Below are 26,825 nucleotides of genomic sequence, written 5' to 3' on the forward strand. Positions count from 1 at the left end.
TAAATGTGACCTAACAAAGGTAAAGGGCAAATATTAACCATATATATATTGTTTATACTGCTTGTAATTGGGATAAGGTAAACATCTGTTCAGTATTTTAACATAAGTGTTTGATTGTGAGGCATCAAAAGCCACAAAATGCAACGGGTCCATCAGACCCACATGCCAGCTGAAAGATAATCGCCCATGCAGTAATTATCCAATAGGAGGCTCCTACCTATTTGCTTCATTAAATCCAGGTGGCGACTTTTTTTTGGCCAGGCAGTGTAAATGACTTTAACAGTTTTCTGTAGAATATTTAGTGGAATGAAAAACATTAGCACTTCATAGATAACCCATATATATTTTGTCTGATAGGTGTAGAACAAAGCATTTTTTTAAATAAAAAATAATACATAAAAAAGTATTGCTTTAAAGCCTGATTCAGTTTGAATAGGATTTCCACATTTAAAGCTCCATTCTACATGGTAAGAAAACTTTTCATATTCTATTATCCATATCAAATAAATGTGAATGGTATATCCTTAAATTGAAACTGCCGTTAAAAAATGTAAAAGATAAAAATGCACTGTACTAGTTTTAGACTTTACGGCAGGTCCGTAAAGGCGTCACAGTTCTGGTTGTGAAAACAGTGGGTGGAGTTTCTGGTGGAAGTCTGCACTCTTACACTGTACAAGAACACAGAAAACGGCACACTGTCACGTTTACAGACACTCGTATTTTTAGCTGTAGCTAAATTAACAACGTGGATGTTTTAGATTTATTTTGATTAGGATTAGCTTTAAGGTCTTTAAGTCAAGGCGAAGTCAGCACCATCTCCAACACTACTACTGTCCTGTTAAGGCAGCAGCACAATGGAGTGGCTCCGAAATAAAGTCAGTTGGGTTTAAGTGGTTGCTTTTTTTTCAGTTGTCATTTCTGCTGGTGTTGACGTTTCCACAGCAGATCAGAACAGGTTGTCAGTGAACAACCTGGGGTCTGGCAGATCAGCAGGAGGGACCGCGGAGTAAACGTCAGTCAAAATGTCTCATAACAGCAACGGCGATGAGGTAAACATACATATAATATACTCAACGCGCGCGCGCGTGTGTGTGCATGTATGTGTACGTCTAGGCGTGTGTGTGTGTCTCACTAAGGCGGTCAGCGGGTGTTTCCTCCTTGTCACATGAATGGTCAGCAAAAGCAGTCATGATTAAAGTGAACTGTGAGTGTGAACTCTTATGTAAAGATACAGTCCAGGTGTAAATGGAAGAGATCGGTGCTGTAGAGTTGAATTAAATAAATTAACTACATTTCTTGTTCATTATGGTCAATATCAAATGAAGGTTCTTCTAGTAACAATTCTAAATGTGAATACACAGTTTTAACACACTTACCATGTCCTCTTTATTGCCGAGCAATAACAATGTATTATAGTGTATTTTGTCCTCTGTATGTAGTCATTGGTTTATTGGTTCTTTTTTACTCCTAAGTGAAGTAACAGACAGCACAGAGTCCAAGCTTTATATATGTTTTTTTATACTTGGTCATTTAAAGTCATTCACATTCTGCAGACATCAGTGATCAATCTAGGACTAAACTGTCATAAAGACAGTCATTACAGCCCTGCAAAAACTGGAGTTTTCCTTAACATTAAAAATGGCCTTACAGCAACACGGTGTCCCTGGGGTCATGGTTGTTTTATTTGAAAATACTATTTGTACACTAATGTACATAAACTAGTTCCTGTTTTTTTAAGAGAGAAAGTTTATGGGAAACTTGCTGATGTTTTTCAACACTAGCCCTGAAGCATTTCAAATAAAAAGAGGAAATCAAGATTTCTCACTCCTAACACTTGCAATAACACAGAAGACTGAATGGCACAAGTCCAACCCTTTGTATCATTTAACATTAATTTATTAGAAATGATCTTGGTGATCTTAGGACAACATTAAACCTTTAAAAACTTCAGAATAAGCAAAAATCTTAAAATGCTGACAAAATCTTAGGGAGTCAGGAGTCAGTAAGGAGTAATTTAAAACATAAAATAAAAGTGACCTTAAATTTACATTAAATGTGAAACAAAGTGAATGTTACTAGCAGTTTTCCTGAATTGCTAAAATTAAAATTCGAATTGCTAAAGAAGATAAAGTACTGTTCTATCTGCACCTAAACTTTTGATATTATATTTTTCGAATGCATTTGTTAGCCCAATGTTTATGTGCTGCATGACCCACATTTTTTAATTATAAATGCTAGTTAATTAGTGTATATAATATCTATTAGTGTATATATATATCAAAATTACAGTTTGATTATTTAAAGAAAAAGTATCAAATCACTTCAATAATGGGGTTAAAAAAAAGAAAATGTTTTTTTTTACAGTGTGACCTTGTGATGAACCAGAGTGCTGTGGACCAATGTGCTTTTGTGAAGAACACACCAGACTGTTCCATGGAGGGTGGCTTCATCAACTACCTTCAGCTGGTCTTCTGTCTGCTGCCTACCAACCTCATATCTCTCACCATCACTCTCTGTGTAAGATCACTCTCTGTGGCATTTTAAAGTAGCATCAAGTCTGTTAAGTCTGATTAATGTTTGAATGATGTCACAGTAGGAATTAATCATACAGTAGATATCAAACTTCTGACTCATAGCCACAGTTATTTTACTTTTTGCTCAATAATGACTGCTACTGAAGAAGCGTGACACGATGTAGATGTAGAAACAATGGCTTTTCTGTTTTCCAACAAAGCCTTCTTCATATAACTCTCATCCTATTTGTTGTGTGTGAAGCAGTTTTTATATGGTTTAAATGAATTAGGAAAAAACAAAGCATCTCAGATTTTCTTCTGCCTCTCTGTAGGTCATATGGCTGCTCATTTTATTTGTTTTACTTGGACTCTCTGCATCCAAGTTGTAAGTATCTCTTGTGTGTGTGTGTCTGTTATGTGTTCTCTTCAGTGTTTAATGGATGTACTGGAGTTAAACAGAAATAATTCTCCTCATTAGTTTCAGCTCTTAATTACAGTACAGGCTTCAAATGTGCAGACTACAATTTCATACTGTGTTTTTTGTTAATCAGACTTATAGACCTTTATAAAAGGTATTGATGTTGTTTACCCTCACAGAGTGGTGTGAAGAGAAGAGAAGAAAACAAACAAGAATCTTTTAACTGATTTTGACATGTATTTTAGACACCTCAAAATATTTAACATCCATCCATCCATCCATTTTCATCTGCTACCGGGTCGCGGTGGCAGCAGTCTCCACCCAAATCACATTGCACCGTACCAACCCCCCTGAACCTTCCTGCAGGTGGTGAGTCCACTGGAAGGTACCAACCGCCCTAATCGGGATTCAAACTTGCCCAGGAGGTGAACCCTGGGGTTCCACACCAATGACAGAGACATTGACTCTGGGCCAAAGCGCCACAAAATATTTAACATTTCTGAGAATTATTATGTGCACTTTATATCTAATAATCCCATCTTCGATCCAATTATCATGACTTTAATACATAATCAATACACATGATCTTTACACACGGGGCGGGAAAGAGATTTTGTTTCACCGGAGCACCTCAAATGTTAAATGTCATTCTTTGAGGAATGTAGGTACCAATTACCTTTTTTTACTGCTGACAACCTGACTGACACTACTGTCAAATGCATTTTGAGGAACTCTAGACTGATTACCATTGTTGTGGACAACTATACCAAAGTTCCTTTGGTGTAAAACACTGTATGTATAACAGCAAATTTGTTGATAACAGCTGTCATTTGTCCTTCTGTTCAAGTAATACAGAGCAAGAAAAATGTCATTGTTAGAAATGTCAGTTTATCTTGATTAATCATGATTAATTGGGAATCAACAGCTAATCTGTGCTTAACCGGAATCAATTACCATATGGTTGTAATTGATAGCAGAGTAGTTTGTATTGTATTGTATCTTAACTCTGTTGTTTTTCAGTACCTGAACTACACATATATTCATTATCTCTTCTTTTTTCACAGATGTGGACTTAATCCCCAGTTTGTCTCTGTTTTGTCTGCAGTTTCTGTCCCAACCTGTCGGCCATCTCCACCAGTCTGCACCTCACTCACAACGTGGCTGTATCCTTTCTCTCCCTTCTGTCTGCTTTATGCTCCTGGTTGTATTAGTTCCTCAGTCCCATCCCTCTGTGACGTTGTTACTACCTCTCTGTTTTTTTGTGATTTCTATTTTCTTTGACTAGTGCTCAGGGTGTCACTTTTCTGGCTCTTGGTAACGGAGCTCCTGATCTCTTCAGTGCTGTGGCAGCCTTCTCTCGCCCACACACTGCTGGACTTGCTGTGGGCGCCTTATTTGGTAGGTTTCTGACACTCACACATACACATGGGGACAGTAAATACATGAATCGTTTGAATATGTAAATCAGCATAAATAAATTATTCTTAATCTCTCGCCACAGGAGCGGGAATATTTGTTACAACTGTGGTTGCAGGCAGCGTTGCCCTGGTCAAACCTTTTGCTGTGGCCTCTCGTCCTTTTCTGCGTGACGTTGTCTTTTACATGGGTGCAGTGTTTTGGACTTTCCTCATGCTGTACAGAGGAACCACAACACTGGGAGAAACTCTGGGTATGAGGGAATGTCCTCCTTACTCTGTGACTACACAGTGGTTTATGTCACATTGTAAATTTAGTTATTGGTAGAGATAATGTAGAAAACTATCAGTGGAGTTTTTAAATTAGATGTGTTCTCATCACATGGCTGGACTTTCTGCTTTAGAATTTAAAAATGATTTCATGATTATGAGAATTTAAAAGACTGTTAATGCTATACCTGTTTTTAAACTGAATTAACTGTTGTACATGTGTCATGTGTCAGAGAAAAGTTCTCATAACTGATGCTTTAAACTGATGGTGCACTTATTAATTACAGCACAAGTGACTGACTGAGAAAGTCAAACTTTATTAAAATAGAAGTGAGAGTAGTGTTTTTACTAAACAAAACAGGAACATTAAAGAATAAGGAATGACGATTTGTTAAAGTAAGCAAAAAACTAACAAAGCAGTATAGAAAGAGTGAGCTAACAATGATCACAGTAGCATGTTGTATGTTTGACGTCACTGTCAGTATTTACACAAACCATGTCTTCTGTTTACTCACTTGTCTTCCAGGCTACCTGAGCCTGTATGTGGTCTATGTGTTGACTGTTATCATCAGTGCTTACATCTACAACAGGCAGAAGTATTCAGTGAGTGCAGATTCTCTAAATGAGCCTCAAATTCCAGGTCAGTCTTACCCCAAGTACAAATCTTTAAAAAAAAGAATTGACAAACATTAGTACTTATTTTGTTGTTCTTGTTACACAGACGTTCACTCCTCTGACTCGTCCGATGATGATGTTCCTTGTCTAAATCCTGAATCCATCCAGCAGGACTACGGTACTGTAGGACAGTTCATGTGCATGTGTAACAGGGTTTTTATTTTTATTATACACTCTGGACTTAAATCCTACATATGTGTCTTGTTGTTTTAGAATCAGAGTACAGGCCACTTCTTCCATACTCAGAGTCCACCAGTCACATCCTGCTGAGCTCCCTGAACCCAGTGGACAGCAGGAAGTGGAGGAGGAAGACGTGGAGGTGGAGAGTCTTCAAAATTTTAAAGGTTTGTGTAGTGTTATCTTGACTGGATGTCACGGTTTTTAAGGATAAGAATGGACAAAATGACAAATATTTAATTGAAAAATGTTTTCTTTACTGATAGTGTGTTAGCTGTTATTCTAGGATCTTTTAACACAGAGGTTTTAGACTGTATGCCCATCCTGGCAACACAACCTGGGATTAGGCAGAAGAATAGATTAGACATTTAAAATGTGAAAACATAATAAGCTCTTCAGTGCTGAGGTAGAGCAGACCATACTATAAAAATATAGACATTAAAATAAGATATTTTAGTAAAAATAGTATAATTACCAATGTAAAATTGACACAACACAAAAGCTGAACATATTACTAATACATAGTATTATTTTTCCCTCTATTGTATGCTGAACAGTATTTAACTAAAGTTCACAGGATTTGATGGCCTTCTTTTGTTTTTGACACAAATTACAACTTAAACCTTCAGGAAAAGACCTAAGTGTTCTTTCTTTCTTTCTTAAACAAACAATTCCATGTCTGCCAAAATTATTTAGTTTATTTTGTCTGTAAGTTTTGGTGCAGCATAAGGAGAAAATGTTAAAAAGTAACATCACATATCCCACCTTCCTCAGATTCCTCTGGAGGTTCTGCTGCTGCTCTGCATCCCTGTCGTAGACCCAGACAAAGAAGACAAGAACTGGAGACGTCCCTTAAACTGCCTCCACCTCATCACTGCTCCACTGGTGTCTGTGCTTACCTTCCAGTCGGGAGCATGTGAGTCTGCAATCCTGTAGCATACACACTGGAAAGAGAACATCTGATGTTATTACCCTACAGCCCCCTCATCACCTCCCTGTTTTATTCTTTTAACCAGATGGAACCTACATGATCCAAGGACAGCTTCCTCTCTGGCTCTTTACTCTGTTGTTGGGAGTATTTCTATCTACCATAGTTTTCTGCTCCACCACCAATGACTGCCCCCCTAAATATCACTCAGTAAGTAAACTGTACTGTACAGGTATTGGCTAGAAATGGCAGAAAATGAGGGTGGTTACAGGGATGGGTATGTTTTTAAAAAGAAAATACCATAAATATTTAGCTACAATTCCTGTAAGTAATGAAACTTACTAAGTGAGGTGGAGACTACGTTAATCCCAACAGTTGACATGTTGGTGTGAAGATTCGAGTCAACTTTTATTGCCCAACAACATGGTTTTGTCTTTTAACTAATTCCTCATGTTTTTGTTGTTCTGACCACCTGAACAAAGGTGAGCATTTAATTAAATAAACAAACATTAAAAAAATCTGAGCCGAATTATTGAAAAAGCTGCAGTAGTGGCAAGTACTGTATACACCACTGGTCAGTCATGTGTCTGCTGAAGACATTCACCATGACTTTGTAAATTAGAGCAGAGTAGAGCAACACACAGCATCAGTATAAAACAGTTGGACAAACTGTAAGAATACGTATTATTGTTGTTAGACATCCATAGTACTAAAAATGTCCAAGAATCTAAATGTTTTAAGATCAAAAGTTGTTAATAACTCACTAAAATACATGTCTCTCAGGCATCTCCAACAATGTTGACAAGTTTTGTGTCTTTGTCAAACTTGTTAAGCACTGAAATCAGAGCTAATGTACTGTTATTGTGACTTTGTCCTGTTTGTCTTTTCTCCAGCTCTTTGCTCTCTTAGGGTTCATAGTCAGTGCAGTGTTGATCAGTGCAATGGCCTCTGAAGTGGTCAGCCTTCTGCACATGCTTGGTGTGGTGCTGAGCCTCAGCAACACTGTGCTGGGCCTCACACTGTTGGCCTGGGGCAACAGCATAGGAGGTGATATTAATGCTTAACAACTCTCTGTCCTGACATAAATGTTTATATGCCACAAAGATGTATTTTGTAGATTTGTGACACTTTTTTTTTTTTTTTGACAGACTGTTTCTCTGACATCACGATTGCTCGGCAGGGTTACCCACGAATGGCTATATCTGCCTGCTTTGGAGGCATCATCTTCAGTATCCTTAATGCAGTGATTCCCAAACCGGGTCTCACCTCTATTAAGACTTCCATGTTGGATCGTGTTTTTATCTTAGTTGAGAATGTATAGGTATACCTAAAGGTAGACAGCATTAACAGTTCTCTAAATGCTTGATGAGAAGTGTTGGGTGAACATGCTTCATTCACACCATAAGGTCACCACCAGGTGCTGCTAAACCCTACACACTGTACCTTAACAATACATCCTTCAGACATGCTGTTTGGAGTGGGTTGGGGTTGTGTGGCGCAGATGGCTACAACCAAGTCTGATGTGCAGGTAAGTTTATCCTCAGAACCACTAATTAAAAATGTAAGAATGAAAAATGTAAGATTTAGAACAAATTGCCCATGATGCTCTTGTTTTCTTCCACAGATTGAACCTGAAGGTTTGCTGACATGGATCCTGACAGGATCTCTGGGTTTGTCTCTGGTTCTGTCCTTCGTCATTGTTCCACTCAGCAAGTTCCACCTGGGTAGACCCTATGGGATTTTCCTCATCGTGTTTTACTTCCTCTTCCTCCTCATTGCGCTGCTGACAGAGTTTGGCAAGATCCGAATTGTATGAGGCCGAAAACTAAAGCCAGGTTTGAAATAATGTAAAAACAGAGACACTGGAAATGACGCTGCACTAAGTGCAGATGAGTAACAACGTCTCCTGCACACCTTACATTAATATACACATTGATGCACTTTTCATAGAATAATTAACACTTGCCTCCTACATAGCTATGCTGTGTTTGGAATCCGAATAAAACTACAGTCTCTGCTCAGTCAGATCTGATGTTAGTCACAATGTCTCTTAGTTCAGCATCTTCTTTGAGCTGACACGAGTTGAGATGAGACTTTGACAAAATAAAATATTGTTTGTTTGATAAATATATCTATTAAACTTAAAATGTTAAAAATGTTAAAAAAAAATAAACATGTATTTATAAGCTCTGAAAACTGCATTTTGTCTGTGTAGGTTCTCAGTCAACCAAGTCATTTAATCCAAAAATACACGGCTCAAGAAAATAAAGGGAATACAATGTAACTCCAAGTCAATCACACTGATTGACAATCAATTTCACATGTTGTGAAAGTGGAATGGACAACAAGTGGAAATTATAGGCAATTAGCAAGAGACCCCCAATAAAGGGGTCACTTTTAAATGCTGGAGGTGCTTTTACTGTAGTGGTAGCATGAGACGTAGTCTACAACCCACACGTGGCTCGGGTAGTGCAGCTCATCCAGGATGGCACATCAATGCGAGCTGTGGCAGGAAGGTTTGCTGTGTCTGTTAGCATAGTGTCCAGAGCATGGAGGCACTACCAGGAGACAGGCCAGAACACCAGGAGATGTGGAGGAGGCCATAGGAGGGCAACAACCCCGCAGCAGGACCCCTACCTCTGCTTTTGTGCAAGGACGAATAGGAGGAGCACTGCCAGAGCCCTGCAAAATGACCTCCCGCAGGCCACAAATGTGAGGGCCCCACATCCACAGATGGGCGTTGTGCTTACAGCCCAACACGTTTGGCATTTGCCACAGAACAACCAAGATTGGCAAATTCACCACTGGTGCCCTGTGCTCTTCACAGATGAAAGCAGGTTCACACTGAGCACGTGACAGATGTGACAGAGTCTGGAGACACGGTGGAGAATGTTCTGCTGCCTGCAACATCCTCCAGCATGATCGGTGTAGGTGCAATGGGTTGAGTGCTGCTTAGGAGCACTCGGTGTTATTAATCAGTCTCATTAAAGTTATCTTTATTATGTTATCCTACTAATAGAGTAATAATGTATTACTTAAAGTATTACAAATAATCTACAATCGATAGTATTCAGAAACAATCAAATATCTGAAGGATTTTTCTGGAGTTCTTGACAAATTGGGTGGCTTCAATGAATAAAGTAACAACACAGACAAACACAGTTTACAAAAACAATCAAATTTATTAACACAACACTGTCAAGTTAATGATAGTAGTTGATACACAAACTCAACAAGGCACAATAGTGAGTGTGTGTTGTGTGTGTGTGTACACAACTGGTCGCGTAAGAGAAAGAGAAATGGTGAACTAATCTTTCACTATGAACGAATCTCTCTCTGTGAACTATTCTTTCGCTTCGTTCTCGCAGATTCGTTTCATTTGTTACGTGACAGAGAGCTCGGGTCTCTTTTGCTCTCATTCATATTCACATTGTGGTGTGTTTTTATTTCTTAACTTTTCACATGGTTTTAGACTAGCGGAAGCAAACCATGTTGCGAAGGTATGTGTGAAGGTATTGACAATAAAGCTGACCTTGACCCTTGCCTTCAGTATTTTGTGTCGGAGAACCGCAGCTTTCTTTCCAACGCCCACAATAGGGCTAAAGCTCCACCTGCTGTAAAACGAATGAAATGATTCGTTCAAGATGTCTATGAAGATTCTCAGTCATCCAGGTCATGGCCAAGGTAAAAAAGTTCTGTTAAGCAACTGGACGTGAATTTTCTAAAAGAAGACGTTTCACCTCTAATTCAAGAGGCTTCTTCAGTTCTAGAAAATTCACGTTCAGTTGCCTAACAGAACTTTTTAAACTATTCGTTCAAGATTCGTTCACGACTCGTTAATTTTACTGTTCGAGGGTCAAGGATCCGAATCAATAAAAAGAGTCGGTCTTCCCATCACTGGCTACAAAGCATGCGACTGAGCCCTTGAGGCGTGTTCACATATGCGACTGCGCAGTGAAAGAAGAACTGCGAGGTAGAATGGACGTGTTCTGAAGTTTTCTCCTACCTATAGTTTTTTCCTACCGAGTTAACTGCGCATGCACACATCGGCCAATTTGCCGCTGCAGACAAGCCATAGTTTTCTACCCCACGGTTAAACAAGATTAGTTTCTTGTAATTTTAATACTTTATATGAGCAGTATGCAGACATGGCCTATGGATGTACTTTTGCGCTAACAAATATATTTATAATTTTATCAGGAAGCCATATTTTATCTCAGTGCTGTTGTGGCAAGCTCCCTGTTCTTTAATGGGTAGTTTAAAGGTCTCCATAAGGTAATGTCGTTTCTAAGAAAGTAAGTCATTTCTTTTTATGTGGGGTCCTAACTCATCTTTATTAACGTACATATTTCTATATTATCTGTTACAGATGAAGTTCCCAGCAGATAATGTTTGGCTGTGTCCTGTGAATGTTACTGCACATTGGATTATTGTGGTCTGTTTCCATAATACTTGATTTCTGATGACTCAGTACAGTACACATTTTCTTTTTTGTTATGTGGACATATTTAAAAATGAAGTCTCTGCTTCAAAAAAATAAGCAGGCTGTGCAAGACTCTGTAAAGTAACCATTAAGCATAGTAAAGGAAGTCCTTATACAGCCTGTTTATTGATATGAAATATGAAATTACTTTACATAAGGTTGTGAACATGACAGAGAAGTTCCTCACTGTAAATGACCCAATTGGAAATGAGGATGTCTACAACAGGAAGATTCTGAAGAACTTGCAGTAATATAAAGAATAATTTGCACAGATTTTCATGAGAGGAAAAAAAAGTTTTAAAACAATAATTTTAATGCTGTAATAGAAACTTCCTGAGGAACAGGTCAAGGGAGGAATCCAAATATGTGTGGACAGTGCATACCAGGGACCACAACACACAGATGGATTTAAGCAGTTGTAGGGTTTTAGTGTGGAAGGTACTATTTTCGCTACAAGCTTATGTTTAAGTTGAAATAAAGTCCTACCCTAAACCCTGAGAGACCAGATATATTAACAGGGATTTTCTCTTTAGCCTCAAATAATGTGCTACCACTCTAAGTACAGTGCAAAGTATGTATTTATAGTGATTTCATGCCTATAGTAATGTGCTACCACTTTGAATAGAGTCAGAAGCACATATTTATAGAGATTATATACCTATAGTTATGTGCTACCACTTTGAATAGAGTCAGAAGCACATATTTATAGAGATTATATACCTATAGTTATGTGCTACCACTTTGAATAGAGTCAGAAGCACGTATTTATAGCGATTTCATGCCTATAGTAATATGTGCTACCACTCTAAACAGAGTCAGAAGCCTGTATTTATTAAGATTTGATGTGTATAATAATGTTGTACCACCCTGAACACAAATGTCAGATATGGCTATAAATTTACGCTACGAGAATGAAAAAACTGTAGGTACGAAAAAACTTCAGCCAAAGCTATAAATGTCTGCTACTGCCCATACCGGATGCTATGGACTGGCCCACCCGTCCCCCAGACCTGAACCCAACTGAGCACATCTGGGACATCATGTCTCGCTCCATCCACCACGTTGCACCACAGACTGTCCAGGAGTAAGTGGATGCTTTACTCCAGGTCCGGGAGGAGATCCCTCAGAAGAACATCCGCCGCCTCATCAGGAGCATGTCCAGGCATTATAGGGAGGTCATATAGGCACGCAGAGGCCACACACACTACTGAGCCTCTTTTTGACTTGTTTTAACCCTTGTGTGGTCCTTCGGGTCCCAATGTCTTTGTGTCTATGTGTGTGTGTGTGTGTGTGTGTGTGAGAGCGTGCGTGAGTATGTGTGTGTGTGTGCTTGTTCCTGTACTGCACGACTTGTGCCAACTTTTCCTCATATTCATTAATACTCATATTCTGGGACAAGATGAAAATCATTGCAAGTACAAACTGCGTGTACAGAAATGCGAAGGACAATGGGAGGGTTAAGGACATTACATCAAAGTTGGATCAGTCTGTAGTGTGTGTTTCCACTTTAGTTTTGAGTGTGACTCCAAATCCAGACCTCCATGAGTTAATACATTTGATTTCCATTGATAGATTTTGTGTGATTGTGTTGTCAGCACATTCAACTATGTGAAGTCCAAAGTATTTAATAAGGATATTTCATTCATTCAGATCCAGGATGTGATCATTTGTTTGTGAAAAATTAGACATTTTCAAAAGGTACAGCTTTTGAACAGTTTATTAAAATCCCTCTTTAGGTTACTCAAGTATATTACAGAATAGGAAGTTTCAAAAAACACTGAATACACTGTGAAATCAGTCAGGAGATACACTGTAATTGTTCCGGGTTGTAAGTCTACTTGTGGTCGCTGTTGATTCTGTTAATACTAATCAGCACAGTCGTTAAATAAGGCATCAGTTTCAAGATCTACATGTTTAAAAGTCACAGGAGACCAACAGCAGCACATGAACACAAAAATACTGTGGTGCTATTGGACCCCACTTAACACCTGCTGCAGTATTTGGAAAAATGGAAATGAAGAAAACTACAATGGGCCGCTGTGTTCCTGATCCTTTCAAAGTAAAAGTCCTACTGTGACAAACAGAGAGAAGGAAGAACCTGAAGTGCTGGGTTTGAGTTTGAGCTACTTAGCTACTGTGCTTCAGCTGATGGAGTGAGGTCCAGTCTGAGTGTTGGGCCGCACCACCGGGAATGGAGTTGTGTTAGAAACAGGACTGTTCAAACTCAACGGCAGGCTTTCATCTGGTCCAGGAACATTTTCTCTCGAATACTCAACATACCACTCCTGAGAAAGCAACATGTCCAGGGATTAATGGGAAAATTAAGAAACCTAACAAACTATAAATCCTGTTACTATAAAGTGTTAATTGTCAACTAGTATAGAAATGAATACCAGCAACACACTCCAAAAAACAAAACAAACAAAAAACAACAACTAATTGCAAAGGGAATTATTTTCTCTTATTTCTGTATGGATACTCTGTGTTTTCCCCTGGATTTACAGCTCTGGGGAATTCGTATTTAATAATACTTTTTAAATATTTGACTGAGTCACTTTGTGACATTGTTGCTAATTTCTAATTTGGCAATCACTCCACCATAATCCAGGATGTTTTTAAATAACCAAAATATTACACTGGCTGAATTTGGGTTGTTCTTCTGAAATACTACTGCAGTTTTCTTGATTAACAATTATCAAATTAACAGTCTGTATTAATATGACAGGTGACAACGAGCTGCACGTGTGAGCTACAGAAGCCCAGATGGACATTAGTTGCTTAGGTGCTGGGGACAAGTTTGATGAGATTGACTGAGACTTGAGCTCAGGTACAAGAGGATGTGACAATATCAACACTTCACGCACTGAAATAAAACTGTTTTGCCAGTTACTGTAAGTAAAAGTTCAATGTAAAGATGAATTTTTAGGAAGTGTAAGAATCAACTTAATACAACCAACCACTACACTCAGGGTTTTTCTTCACTATCTTACCTGCATCTCTTCCTCGTACATCTTCATGCTCAGGTCACTCTTTGTTCTAGATCTGCGGCCCAGGTAAACCAGGGACATGTGCTGTGAAGACCAGAGAAGAAGAACAGAAGCCAGTTAGTTGGATTTGAATGATAAGTAAAAAAAGAAACAAATGTCGTAAATAACAGTTAGTTTGTTTGTGTGTGTGTGTGTACTTACACCAACCCTGTCCATAGATTGTAGAATTCCCTGCAGTGAGCTGAGTGAGGACAGACCCGGACATGTCCGTTTGTACAGCTCTAAAGTGGCCAGAGCTTCTTCTCTGCTCACCTCTACTTCAAACACGATTCCATTCTCATCTATGCGGAAAAATAAAAAAACTCAGTGATTGCTAACATAACGATCCCCACGTCATGTGATAAAACCTACTTTATTCAGCATTTTACCTGAGTACTGTGGGATATATTGTGCAAACAATGAAAAAAAACTGTAGATGCTTTGCATCACATTACTCACAATCCTCCAAAACACAACAGAGACAGACAGGATTCTTACCCTCTGGGTTCTCCAGTGGTTCTCGATTCTTGCGGCTGTAGTTCATTCGAAACACAAATGCATCCAGGATGAAGGCAACGATGATGGTCATTACCACCTAGAGATGCCAACAAGAAAAAATACACACGTCGATGTTTTAAATATAAATCAACTCAGTTTTCCTAGACTTACAGAAACACAAGTCTCACCATAGTTACGATGTAAAAGGTCATAAAATACAATCGACTCCAGTGACTGGTCATGGACGTCACTCCTTCCTGGTAGAAAAAAAGACTAAATCTGTGACATCTAGTGGTCTCTGTCAGGGATTGCAGTGCTGAGACAGACTCAACTATGACTTACCATAGTGATGTACCAGTTATTCACCACAGTCAGTTCAAACAGAGTAACTGAAAAAAAACAAACAAAAAAAACAAACAAAATAAAACAGATATAAAACAACTTCTGTTTGAAAAAGTAAGTACAAATACAGATGACAAAAAACATCTTACTTTTTATGACACTTTATGGACATAACAATTAATTAAATAATCCATGAGTGATTTGATATATCATCAACAAAAATAATGAGGAAGAGATGATTTACCGAAGCTGCTGAGAATGTTGTTGAAGTTATTGAGATAATAGTAGCCTTCTTCCAACACTGTCGTGTTGCCAACAGTGATGTTGATCTGTCTGTAAGAGTCTGCCACTGTGCTAGTGCTGAGAAATGACCAGACAGATACAGTAGTGGATTAAAGTGACCATAATTTAATGTTAGAAATTACAGAGTTAATATCAATATCAATCCATATTCTGGGGCTGCAGTGTGACTCACTTGCAGCAGTTTGGGTAAACCACGTCCGCAAAGAACTCCATTCCTACAATTGCGAAGGAATAGTAGAAGATGATGAGGGTCAGACCCAGACTGGCCATCCTGGGGAAGAGCTCGAACATGGTGTCCAACACGTTACGATACCTCTGCTTTATCTTAAACAACCTGGATCAGAAGGACAGACCATGTTGTACAGTAACCAATCCTCATTTCAACTGTCAAATTTTATCCAACAGCTATGAACTCACCGGAGCAGCTGGAAAGGTCTGAGCACAACAATAAAGTAAAATGGCTCCATGTTGAAGGCAAGAGCAATGAGACCAAGAAAGGCAAACACTGTCACCAAGAAGTCAAACCTGAAAAGGTAAGCAAAGACAAAACAAAACAGTTTGAACTTGAGATGCCACGACAAGTGATCAGTACATTTTAAGCTTTAATTTTTAGCATCAATTTTATTCATCTATAAAAACAAAAGCACTACTCACAGATTCCATCCAGAGCTGAAATAAGCCATTGGTCCCAAACCTGCGATTTTCAGCAGAACCTCAACTCCATAAACTACAAACAGGCAGAGAGAATATATCACGTTACAATTAGGACTGTCAAAAGCAACAAGTAAACCATGCTCATTCATTCACAAAATCAATAAGAGTAAAAATGCTAACACTTTTGAACACACATGACATGCAGTGAATACTGTGTCATATGTCAGTGTGGCTTTTGGGATTCACAGTCCATCTCTGTTTGGATAAAATAATAATCCAAGGTTTGCTTTACATGAACTTGCATCTGTTATCTAGCGTTATCAAATATAATTACTAAGACATTTCTTCTGTAGTTTGAGAACATATATTGACAACATATCACAGTGACTTTCTTTGTTCCTCAGCTCACTCACTGGTCAGGAAAACTATGTAGCTCCAGGGAACAAATCTGGACCAAGAGAATCCACCTGCAGGAAATCAAAGGAGAAACATTATTACTGCACTGCTTTTTTGATTTTCCTGGTCCTGAGGGGTCTTACTCTTTAATGTGTACATCTCCACAAGGATCCACACTCCATTAATGGCCACCACAACATCTGCAGATACAAAAAAAGAAGAAATTATATGTTTTTTTTTATGTGGGGAACAATCTGTCAGTCAGAGGAACAGGAGGACGGAACTTACACATAGCATACTGGAAGGCTTTAGACTTTACCAGCATGTTGATTCCTATTACAGAAAAGAGGTGAGAAAATAAAATAAGGAATGAAGATTTATTTTTCTTACAGAAAAGAGGAAGAGAAATAGAGAAGTTACCTTTGAAAATGAGGAAGGCTGTGTGAGGAAGGTCATCAAACCAATGTTCTCCACTGCGTCTTGCCTAAATATACACATATAGCATATGTTTAAACATTGTATTTTAAATCACAAGGCAACTAAAAATGACAAAAATATAATTCAAATTACCTTCCATTTAAGACCAATGACTTCGTAGAACTTGTAAAAGTCTTGTAGGCTGTGAAGACATGTAAATGTGAAATAACTGCAAAATACTGAGTTGTAGTTAAATGCATGTGTCAGATGCATAAAATACCTTAGCATATGAGCACCTGACGTGTCCAGAGCCTTAAACGTAAGAAAGCGGTCTCTAGCAGACATGCGTGGTCTGTAAAAACGCATCAGGCCGTCAAACTGTTTCAGTGAGACGCCCGTCGGTCTCTGGAGTGGAACAGAACAGCAACACAGACAGGAAGTGTCAACGATAAATGACTAAAATATGTGATAGAACAAGGAGGTGAAACCATACCTGTCGGCTAACCAGTAGCTGAAAGGCGTGATCAATGGCGGAGTGTTTGTGGAGGAGAAGAGATTTAAACTTCATCTTCTCGACATCATTAAACGTGTCAAACACCACGGCCAGGAGCTGCAGGAGAAAAGTGCAGTGAGGAGAAGAAGCAAAAAAAAGGTGACAGATGTTTTATAACTTTTATGTGTGGCTCTAATACCAGGTTCATGATGAAGTACAGTTCTATGGAGAGGTAAACAATGAAGAAGACACAGGACCAGCGATTCTTGGAGTACGCTGGCATCATCACGTCAGGGAAACTGCAACAAAGAAGAACAACCAGAAGAGACAGAGAGAGAGAGCAAGAGAGAGATAGATAGAGAGAGAGAGAGAGAGAGAGCATCATCAAAACAGTAAACACACACACATACTGTATGTAAAGTTAGCACTTTGATCTCTATATGTCTTACTTTGCTGTGGTCAGCAACACAAACAGACTGACGAGGCTGTTCTCCAGGGTGCTGAAGTACTGCAGGGAGTAGAGAGGGTTTCAGTTTGGAAACACAAGCACAACCAATGGAGAAACAGAATGGAAGATATAAATCCCTGAACTCATATAACTCAAAGCAAATACAGGGGTCAACGTACAGGGTCAGCACTGTTTGTGGAGAAAAGGCAGAAACCTGGAGGACAGGAAATGGCAAATTAAACAAGGATTTGCAGATAAGTCAGCAAAAAACATGCATATGTTAACAGTAGCATGTTCTTACCCAGGATGGCAAATATAACCATGAAGAAAAGCAGCAGCAGGAGGATGTCGATGAAGGAGGGAAGGGACTGGAACATCTGACGTAAATTTCTGAGCAATATAAAGTATTTGAATGAAGAACAAACTTCACAGTTATAATCTGTCTGTCATAAGAGTTAATTACATAAAAACAACCCATAAATCACCTGCGAACAGCACCGCAGTATCTACAGTCCACCAGGAATATAGGCCTCAAAGCTCTGGTCACTCGCATGTGAGACGTCTGTCTGATCAGAACCACAATGGCCTCTACGAACTGTAGCAGCAACACGCACGTCTGCACAAAAAAAGACAACATGAGCATGAACTGAATGAACACCAAACAGTGTCACAGAACAGTCGTCTGTAGTAGTAGTCAGTCTCATCTAACTCACCTTCACCATGGTCCTCCTGTGTCGTATGAAGGTATTGAAACCTAACCAGCGCAGTTTCATGCACAGCTCAAATGCCACCATGACCAAAGCCAGCAGCTCCAAAGTGGCATGGACCTGGAGGTGTCACATGTAGATTGCAAGTAAGAAAAATTAACCTATGCATGTGTCCATCAACTGCATGTGTCAACCAAATGAACACAGATGTCGCCCCCAGCCAGGCGTTATTGTGCTCTTTGATCTTTCTCCTTCAAATAAGGTCAAACTTTTAAAATAATGATATTTTGTTCTAGTAAAGAACATAAACATAAACTCTGCAGTTGAACTGCAGTTGCTCGATATTTTCTGGTTTCCTTTTTATTTAAACTGGATAATTTCTTGTCTACAGTTCATGTTGTCCAGGTCTGTGTCCACTCACATAGACGTCCAGGCGCAGCGAGGGAACAGCAGGAGCCTCACACAGTGACAGCATCAGCAGTAGCAGCCCTGTGAGCAGCTCCATCATATAGAACAGGTGGTTGTGTGCAAACAGGTAGGCTGCCAGGGCCTTTGGGTTCCGAGGGTGCGTGAAGAACTTGTCATTGTTCTCCCCTTCCTGTGTGTGAAATGGAACACATGTAGAACAAGCCACATCCTTACAGAGACTAACTAAAATGCAGTGTGTTAAGGTATTCCTTACAGTTCTGATAACAGGATACAATAGAGTTTCACCAATGACCAAAGAAATATTTCACATTTTGTATTTTTAATCTAAGATAAAAATGCATTGTGTCATGTTTATCCTTTTATTTTTTTATTATAACTGTCTCACAAAGTTAAGTACGTATTGATGAGCCAGGAGAAATGGCAACAGTAAGCTCACGTTTGAGGAGTGAGAGAATTTCTGGTGCTGGTTGCCTTCATCAGTAGTTTTTTTAAATATTTGGATAACAATATATATAATATAATAATTATATATTTAATATATTTTATTTATGTATGTGACTATGATTTAAAAAACAGAACATTGGAAACCATGTTTTGACTGTATTAGATTTTTTATTTTATGTCAAAACAAAGCAGTTTTTTCTACTTTTATTTATTAACATAAAAAGGTAATGATTGTAAAGGAAAGGTAAAATAACTTTACAATAAATTTGCATGTGTGTTAATTGCAATAAAAATGTCATAGTATTTTTATTTTTGTGAAGCTCCCCAGTAAAAAACATCAAACACCTAACTGCCTTACTAACAAGAGTTGTTGATGATAACAGTGATCTTTATTGTTATAAATAATATTGTTATTATTCTCTGCACTGTCTTTTCTGGAGTAGTATTTTCACGTGTTTGTGTTTAAAACACTGTAAATACACCTCCTTAGCATATTACAATTACTCTTTCACTGTCTAACAATATTTTGATTTTTACTAATCAAAATAATTAAATATATACAGTATATATAAATATATACTTTGATGTGAGACATGCTTTGTGTTAAATACAATACATAGGAACTCAATGTAGTGAGGACAGCCCCTCACACTATAAATAGATATTAATATATAACTTCCTGCAGCCAAAAGTGATTTAAAAACAGCAAATTTAAGAATCATTAAGTTTAATCATCTACTAGTGAGTGTTAAACGCTGAGTGTTAAAAAAAAGTGTCATATGACCACGTAAACTGAGCTGTAGTTTATGTGTACCTGTAGATAAATGGCTGCCTCTTGGTAGTTCATCTCCCAGCTCTGTCGGAGTGACACATTGTGGGTTCTGTAGTTGTGTGGTCCTGGTGTGGAGACAACAGCACTGTTCACTATGTCATAGTTCCCTTCACCTCCATCTGGAAGGAAACACATTAGTGTTAATGTCTTTTATTTACATGTTTGTCTGTAAGTTTTTTTTCCATCTGATCTTTATATGGAACTGACTACAGTAACTATAAAATGTGGGCTATACATGAGTGTACCCCTACCAATTCTACCCAGTTCTAACTCAGAGACGTAGGAGGAGATTACGACAGGACTCTCATTATGAGCATGATCGTCATATGCTGCATGGCTACAAACACACTCCATCGATCTGCTCGCTTTGTGTCCCTGTTTATTGAGTATTGACACATCAAGAGTTTCTTTGCACATGTGTCCGCATCAATCACAGGACACAGGTCTCCTTCCACATCTGCAGATACAGATGGCCAAACATTCCACTCAGGCCTGATGCTAGTTCCAGAAATGCAGGGAATTCCTGATACACATCCACACAGATCCACAAAAATCCAGACAGAGATGCAGAGAGTCACAATGGAGACAGAAGTCCACTCAAAGTGAGAGACAGTGCTGAATACGCTGAGTGTGTTTGTAATAAGTTGTCTCTTCTTCTAGTCCAGACGTCCCGTCTCCAGTCCCATTGATAAAAGATACTACATAAGGCAGAAGATGTACAAATGTGACTGAAGCGCTGTGACAATCGTCCTGCCTCCGAGAGCAGAGTATGTATTTTGAACCCAGCACTGTATGGCAGTAAGAAAGTGCCGTGTTTGCATTGATGTCATACTGTCTGCTATGACTACTTCCTGCTAAAATCAGGACATAGACACATGACACAGACTACAGAAGGAGTGAGGTATATGTCTCCTACACCTGAAATTAATAAAAAAATATTACAGTAAAAGATTAATTAGTAAAAGAGTAAAAGATCTTCACATACACAAAACATCACGTTTGTGCTTCAGGCAGGAGTCCTGCAGATCGTATGGTCCCCAGAAAAACAGTCACTGGCCTTTGTTTCTGTTCAGCACGGTAGCCACAGATCTAGGATGAATATCAAGTTCCAGAGCAGTGGCAGCCTGGCTGTTACTCTGACAGAGAGACACACCTTGGCTGCACTGTGCCATTCTGACCTGTCATTTGTCTGAGAACAATAATGTGTGTGGAGCTTACACTCAACATGTTTTTAGACTCACAGACACACAGGTGCAAATGTTGTGCTTGGAAAAAATTAAGTAAGTAAATCCAGTGGTCATTTCAAATATTCTCGCCAGCATCCAATCATATTACCAAAATCTCTTAGATTTCAGAAATATAAAGTAAAAAATACAGCTCTTCTTTAGTGTCCAAGCTCAAACTATTCTGTCCAGAAAGCTCCAATGCAGGAGTTTTTAGTAACTTCATCTTTGTCCACTGCTCCTAGATACATTGAGGGGAAACCCTCCGTTGTGCTTCCTGTTCACCTCCACAGCAGGAGAAAATGATCCAACATGCACCCACACAGCCAGCGCGATACGCACTGACTGCGAACGTTCACACACAGGCACACAGACACACAGACACACGCACACACAAACGGCACATGAACAGCAGGGAGGGGCTGAGGGTTGCACCCCTGCTGAGGCAGCAGTTTGCCAGGTGGGTCATTTTTTGTCACTTATATGTGACAAAGACAGCAGGACTGTGATGGTGGATGCATACATACTGTATGTGTGCGCATGCATACATTGGGCAAGCACAAGAGACATACACACATATACACACGCACGTGACCACATTCTGCTAGAGCGATGTGACCCGTCTGTGAACCTGCAATAAACAGCAAAAACACACAAACTGGTAACTCATTGGTCACCCATTCAATGTCAACATAATTTTGTGCAACAAGGTAAATTTGAGAATTATCTAAGATGAGAATGTAGATGATTTTTGTTAATCACGAAACTATAAGGACGTGCACCCCCGCAGAACACAAGACACTCAGCATGCCCAGACAGGAGTGCTGGGTCTCTGTTACGGTGATCGAATATGTCTATAATGAGGTGCAATTTAAATCCAGTGAACACATGCTTACTCTCGTCTCCTCTCTCCGTCTCCTCATTCAGCAGACCGCTGTTTGCTTCATCACAGGTTAAGATAAGTGGGACATCATCATCAGGATCCATTCCAGCTGAGCGAAAAAAAAAGTTCAACAGCTGGAGAGCATATGAATAATTAGCTCACGCTAAAAACACTTAGCCTTTCCACTGGTTGTTCTGCAGAACACAACAGAGCCGCGCATCATGGTTATTTACAGATAAAGCATTAGCCTCTGAGCAGTTGTTATGGTAACGCGACTTAAAAGCAAACTTACAAACAAGAGGAAGTAACGCTCGAATCGTAAAATTGACACTTTGCAGCAGGGAATGCCTACTAATTTAACGACAACCGCTCAAAAACGACAGACAGGTCACTGAAGCTAACAAGCTGGGGCAGTCCGCCCGTGTCCATCACAACGCAGCCACTACAACTAACAATGTTTACTAAATAACAGCCCCCAAGCAACGGATTCCGCTAACTTTCGGTTGCGACACTTTGCTGAGGCTAATGTTGTGTACGCCCGCAGTCACTGAACTACTAACGCCCCCCCCCAAAAAAGAGAAGCTGCAGGGACACGGGGACAGTACCGCTACATCAACAAACATTTACGGCACCACTATGATTTACGGTAACGTCAGTGTTAAGCGTTCCTGTGTAATTTCCAAATTAAAAGTCGCTCATAATGTTGTACACTCCCTATACCATTTCCATAATTTAAAAAAACTGTCATTTAATAAGGATATGTATTACCATGTGTGCTATTGTATTGTAGCTTCTTGTTGTAAAGATGCTGTGTCAATACGTACAATTATTTTTTCAATTATTTTATTTGCGTTTAGACATTACTTAGCAACAGCAAAATAAAAACTTCCGGCTACGGTCTGAGCAGGGCAGGTATGCAACGTTCACATTTTCACTTTAGCTAAAAATGACAACATAAAATAAATATATATTTAAAAAGGCTGAAATAACTACAGCTTGCATCTACAAGTTAGTTTAATTATTTTCCAATCTTTAGGGTTTTTGACATATTTGTGGTTACTTTGAGCCTATTCGATAAATGTTTCTGAATTTCTAGATGCCTGTGCTATTTTAATTTACCCTGACACACTAGCAATTATTTGTAGCTCCTATTGCTTTTGAAAGCCCTCAGTACTCAGTTTGTACATTTATAATAAATGTATGCCCTATTTTAACTGTGCTATACGTTTGTTGCACAGTATGTCTGCCAAAGGGACAACAGTTGTTGCAGCAACTAAGGCTAATACCAAGCTGGTGGATATTATAAAGAAAAATGATTTGCCACAGAAAAAACTGCTCTCTGTTGAGGCTCAGCGAATCTCACGCATACTGCAAAACTGCATCAATCAAATCAAGATAGTGGCAACACTGCCTGCTCTTCTCAGCTCATGCGGTGATTCTGTAGACTTGGATGAAAAGCTGATGAGGGATCTGAAAAAACATCAACTTTTGTCTGAAAAATTGGAGAGGGAGATACTAGAAAATGACAACCAAGAATCAGGTGAAGATATTGAAGTCAAAAAGAGGGCGCGGGTTCAGCTTGAGAAGGACGTCAAGAACTCTGTCAGGGATCTGCTTAGGTTTTTACGCTCATACCCAGATGACCTTTTATTTCTTAGAGCAGAGCAATACACAGGGGAGAATGAGGGCAAGTTAATCAAAGGGCTTCAGAAGTTTCACAGTAATACAGTTGACAAGTTGCTGATGGGTCTGGACGAGGAGTCCACAATGGTTTTGCACAAGCTGGCATTTCCATCCACTGCAGATGATCTAGAAGTTTTGGCGTCAAGGGAGAAGGAAGTTGCTACAGCCAAGAAGCAAATAGATGAAAAGGTGAGAAAATAATGAAACTGCAAAATACAGGAAATAAAGCAGGTAGAGCAGGTGAATCTCATCTCACTTTTCCTCTCCTGCCTTTTTTGTCACAGATTGCTGAGAAAAACACTGAAATGAAAATCTTGGAGCAGGTAACATTTACAGCACTAAGAGCAGACAAGAAATTTCAGCCACAAGTCACCACGTCTACAACTCAGGCTCGTTTGCAGCAAGAAATTGAACAAATGAAAATGAAGCTCAACAATTTGGTACTTGAGAACAGACAGGCAGAGCGGATTTTGCAAGAAGTAAGTTACTGGTTACAAACACTATGTATTTTTCTATAATGCTATTACTAATATCAGTGTGTATGTGTATGTTTTTCTACTGGTGTAGGAAAATGAAAAAGTTGAGTCAGAGATTGAATACTTGCTCCAAAAGTTTGACAGCAACATGAAAGAAATTCAGGTACAAACGAATGGCAACATTAGTTTTGTAAAAACTTGAGTGAAGTTTAGCTATATTTGTTTGTTATTTGTTAATTCCACTAGACAGGGAATTTGAGGAATGTTTTTTTTTTTCAACTACGCTTTACTTTCAGGCTGATCTTGAGATTAATGAAATTGATTATAGAAGAGAGGAAGATGAGCTGAGAAGCCTTGAGAAACCATTTCATGCCTTAGAAGAGGAGTACAACCAGATTGTGGAGAAGCATCGTCTGGCAGAACATCAAAGAGTGAAGGAGATGCAGGAGCTGGAGCTAAAGACCAAAGCTGCAATTTTGGCCCAGTCCTGGTGGAGAGGCTACAAAACTCGAAAAGCCTTAAAAAATAAGGGCAAAAGCAAAAAGGCCAAAAAAGGCAAAGGCAAGAAGAAATAAGACATAGATGTAATTGATCAACTAAGGCATTGTTGTGCTAAACAAATGATTTACTGTGCCTGCCATGTTTTGTTAACTAGTAAAATCTCCTACGTAATATACTTGTATTTCTTTGAAGGAAAACTGTTTCACAATACATATTTTACACATTTGATATACTGAAACCTGCAGTATTTATGAAGAACAAAAAAATATAGAAAAAATATATAAATGTGTTCTTAGTAGAATTAAATTTGTATTTATTTAAAAATAACCAAAAGGAAATAATTATACAAATGTACAAATGTGTCAACTTCTGTGAGCCAAATTATAATACACACATTTTTTACACACGTTTTTTAGGGCATAAACTTACATTTTGAATTATTTCTGGGACTTTTTTTTAACAATTTTTCACAATAGTAAGACTATAGTCTTCCTTGTTTTTGGTCATATTTTAACATGTTCAGATAGAAGTTTTTTTGGTTGTTTTTAACTTAGATAGTTATTTACTTGACAGCATGTTTTGGGGCATAAACTTGCATTTTGAGGAATGTCTGGGATTTCCTATTTTTTAGTATTTTTTCAAATAGTAGGACTATAGTCTTGCTTGTTTTTGGTCATATTAGTTTTTAGCACACATTCTATGGGCAGCATGTGTTTGGGCATAAACCTCCATTTTGAAGCATTTCTGGTTGTTGAAAAGAGAGAGTGGGAGATAATCTACAACCTGACGAAAATCCTGGAACAACAAGAAGTTAGAAAGGATGGGCGACATCATTTACAACTACGGAGAGAAATGCTTTGGAGTAAACAAAGGAAAGCAATAAAACAATGCCAGAATCAACCAAATCCAGGAAGCAGCAAGAGATTGAAAGACTGGTCAGAGAGAGAAGGCAGCTGAGAAACCAATGGAGGAAAGACTCTGACGCAGTTAGAGATGGACTTAATCTACTCCAGGAGGACATCAAATGCCGGTTGACAAGCTTACGAAGAGCAGAAAACGTGAGGAAACTTCACAAGAAGGAACACACAAGAACACAGTTCTACAAAATCCTTAGAAGGATTTGATAAAGACAAAAGCGGAACCTTGAAAACTCCAAAGCAGGAGCTGAAGTAACATCTATAAAAGGTCCACCAATATTTGATCGTCAGAGCAACCTATGATGTGCTCCCATCTCCAAAAACCTGCATGTGTGGCACAGTGAGGACCTAACTTGCAACCTCTGTCATATTCCAGCAACTCTCAAACACATCTTGACCTGTTGCAAGACCAGCATCACCCAAGGCCGCTACACCTGGAGGCACAACCAGGTGCTCAAGAGCTTGGCAGCCGCAATTGAGAGTTAAAGCAATGGAATGCCACAAATCCCTTGCCGCTGAGAGCAACCAACCTCAAAGCACCAGCATTCATCCGAGAGGGACAGAAAAAGCCCGGCTATCCCAATAAAATACCAGATGCTGCTGGCCACCTAGCACTGGTATGGGAATGGAAGATGCTAGCTGATATCGGCCAATAGCTAATCTTCCCCCTAGAGATTTCAGCAACCACCCTTAGACCAGACGTAGTACTCTAAAGTCAAAAAGTCTGTTATATAGACAGGTGTGTGCCTTTCCTAATCAAGTCCAATCAGTTTAATTAAACACAGCTGGACTCCAATGAGGGAGTAGAACCATCTCAAGGAGGATCAGAAGAAATGGACAGCATGTGAGTTAAATATGAGTGTCACAGCAAAGGGTCTGAATACTTATGACCATGTGATATTTCAGTTTTTTTTTTTTAATACATTTGCTAAGATTTCTACATTTCTGTTTTTTCTGTCAAGATGTGGTGCTGAGTGTACATTAATGAGAAATAAAATGAACTTTTTTTATTTTAGCAAATGACAAATTTAAAGGGGTCTGAATACTTTCCGTACCCACTATATATATATTATTATATATTTATATTGTATATATACATTTTTTGAGGGGGTTAGCTAACTAGCTAGCTACATCGTCCCGGTAGCGCGCACGAAGCGTTCCGTTAACCCAGGGGTTGGGAACCTTTTCAGCAGAGAGAGCCAACAAGTCACCTATGTATTTGAATTTTAAATGTAAGAGTCATACAATTTATTTTTACTCTGAATACACCTAAT

At 38.9% G+C, this 26,825-nt stretch overlaps 3 protein-coding genes across 11 annotated transcripts; 2 read left to right on the plus strand and 1 right to left on the minus strand.

Moving 5' to 3' along the window:
- The first annotated feature begins 227 nt into the window (after positions 1-227).
- Positions 228-8,592, plus strand: slc8b1 (solute carrier family 8 member B1). 2 transcript variants are annotated; one of them, XM_008336738.3, is made up of 16 exons: positions 228-467; positions 910-1,049; positions 2,365-2,517; positions 2,846-2,898; positions 4,037-4,094; positions 4,224-4,329; positions 4,433-4,600; positions 5,143-5,256; positions 5,338-5,409; positions 5,505-5,635; positions 6,243-6,384; positions 6,485-6,606; positions 7,290-7,443; positions 7,545-7,625; positions 7,860-7,924; positions 8,021-8,592. In XM_008336738.3, exons 2-16 carry the CDS (start codon positions 1,023-1,025, stop codon positions 8,210-8,212), a joined length of 1,638 nt encoding a protein of 545 aa, XP_008334960.1. In that variant the 5' UTR covers positions 228-467; positions 910-1,022; the 3' UTR covers positions 8,213-8,592. The 2 variants fall into 2 exon arrangements, with proteins under 2 accessions (XP_008334960.1, XP_008334961.1); XM_008336739.3 differs by having other exon boundaries at positions 943-1,049.
- A 3,986-nt stretch (positions 8,593-12,578) lies between these two features.
- Positions 12,579-26,216, minus strand: tpcn1 (two pore segment channel 1). Of its 6 annotated transcripts, none has more exons than XM_008336736.3 (27): positions 26,082-26,216; positions 21,988-22,083; positions 19,851-19,987; positions 18,585-18,761; positions 18,170-18,283; positions 17,942-18,072; positions 17,758-17,846; positions 17,636-17,670; positions 17,458-17,516; positions 17,208-17,307; positions 17,009-17,125; positions 16,796-16,920; positions 16,669-16,717; positions 16,519-16,582; positions 16,387-16,431; positions 16,242-16,298; positions 16,116-16,169; positions 15,703-15,775; positions 15,466-15,573; positions 15,221-15,382; positions 14,990-15,105; positions 14,746-14,792; positions 14,592-14,660; positions 14,404-14,500; positions 14,068-14,207; positions 13,870-13,950; positions 12,579-13,164 (listed from the first exon to the last, which is right to left on the minus strand). In XM_008336736.3, the coding sequence occupies exons 2-27, from the start codon at positions 22,076-22,078 to the stop codon at positions 13,021-13,023; spliced, it is 2,481 nt and encodes an 826-aa protein (XP_008334958.1). In that variant the 5' UTR covers positions 22,079-22,083; positions 26,082-26,216; the 3' UTR covers positions 12,579-13,020. The 6 variants fall into 6 exon arrangements, with proteins under 6 accessions (XP_008334958.1, XP_024909079.1, XP_024909078.1 ...); XM_025053311.1 differs by lacking the exon at positions 26,082-26,216 and adding an exon at positions 22,267-22,550; XM_025053310.1 differs by lacking the exon at positions 26,082-26,216 and adding an exon at positions 22,267-22,550 and having other exon boundaries at positions 21,988-22,108.
- On the plus strand, positions 22,755-25,066 carry drc10 (dynein regulatory complex subunit 10). Of its 3 annotated transcripts, XM_017042969.2 has the most exons (5): positions 22,755-22,886; positions 23,213-23,846; positions 23,942-24,136; positions 24,225-24,296; positions 24,430-24,708. In XM_017042969.2, the coding sequence occupies exons 2-5, from the start codon at positions 23,214-23,216 to the stop codon at positions 24,706-24,708; spliced, it is 1,179 nt and encodes a 392-aa protein (XP_016898458.1). In that variant the 5' UTR covers positions 22,755-22,886; position 23,213. The 3 variants fall into 3 exon arrangements, with proteins under 3 accessions (XP_016898458.1, XP_008334959.1, XP_016898460.1); XM_008336737.3 differs by having other exon boundaries at positions 22,755-23,846; positions 24,430-25,066; XM_017042971.2 differs by having other exon boundaries at positions 22,755-23,846; positions 24,462-24,602.
- Positions 26,217-26,825: the final 609 nt, after the last annotated feature.

This window comes from Cynoglossus semilaevis, chromosome Z (genome assembly GCF_000523025.1).
Source record: "Cynoglossus semilaevis isolate Cse_v1.0 chromosome Z, Cse_v1.0, whole genome shotgun sequence".
NCBI lineage: Eukaryota > Metazoa > Chordata > Actinopteri > Pleuronectiformes > Cynoglossidae > Cynoglossus > Cynoglossus semilaevis.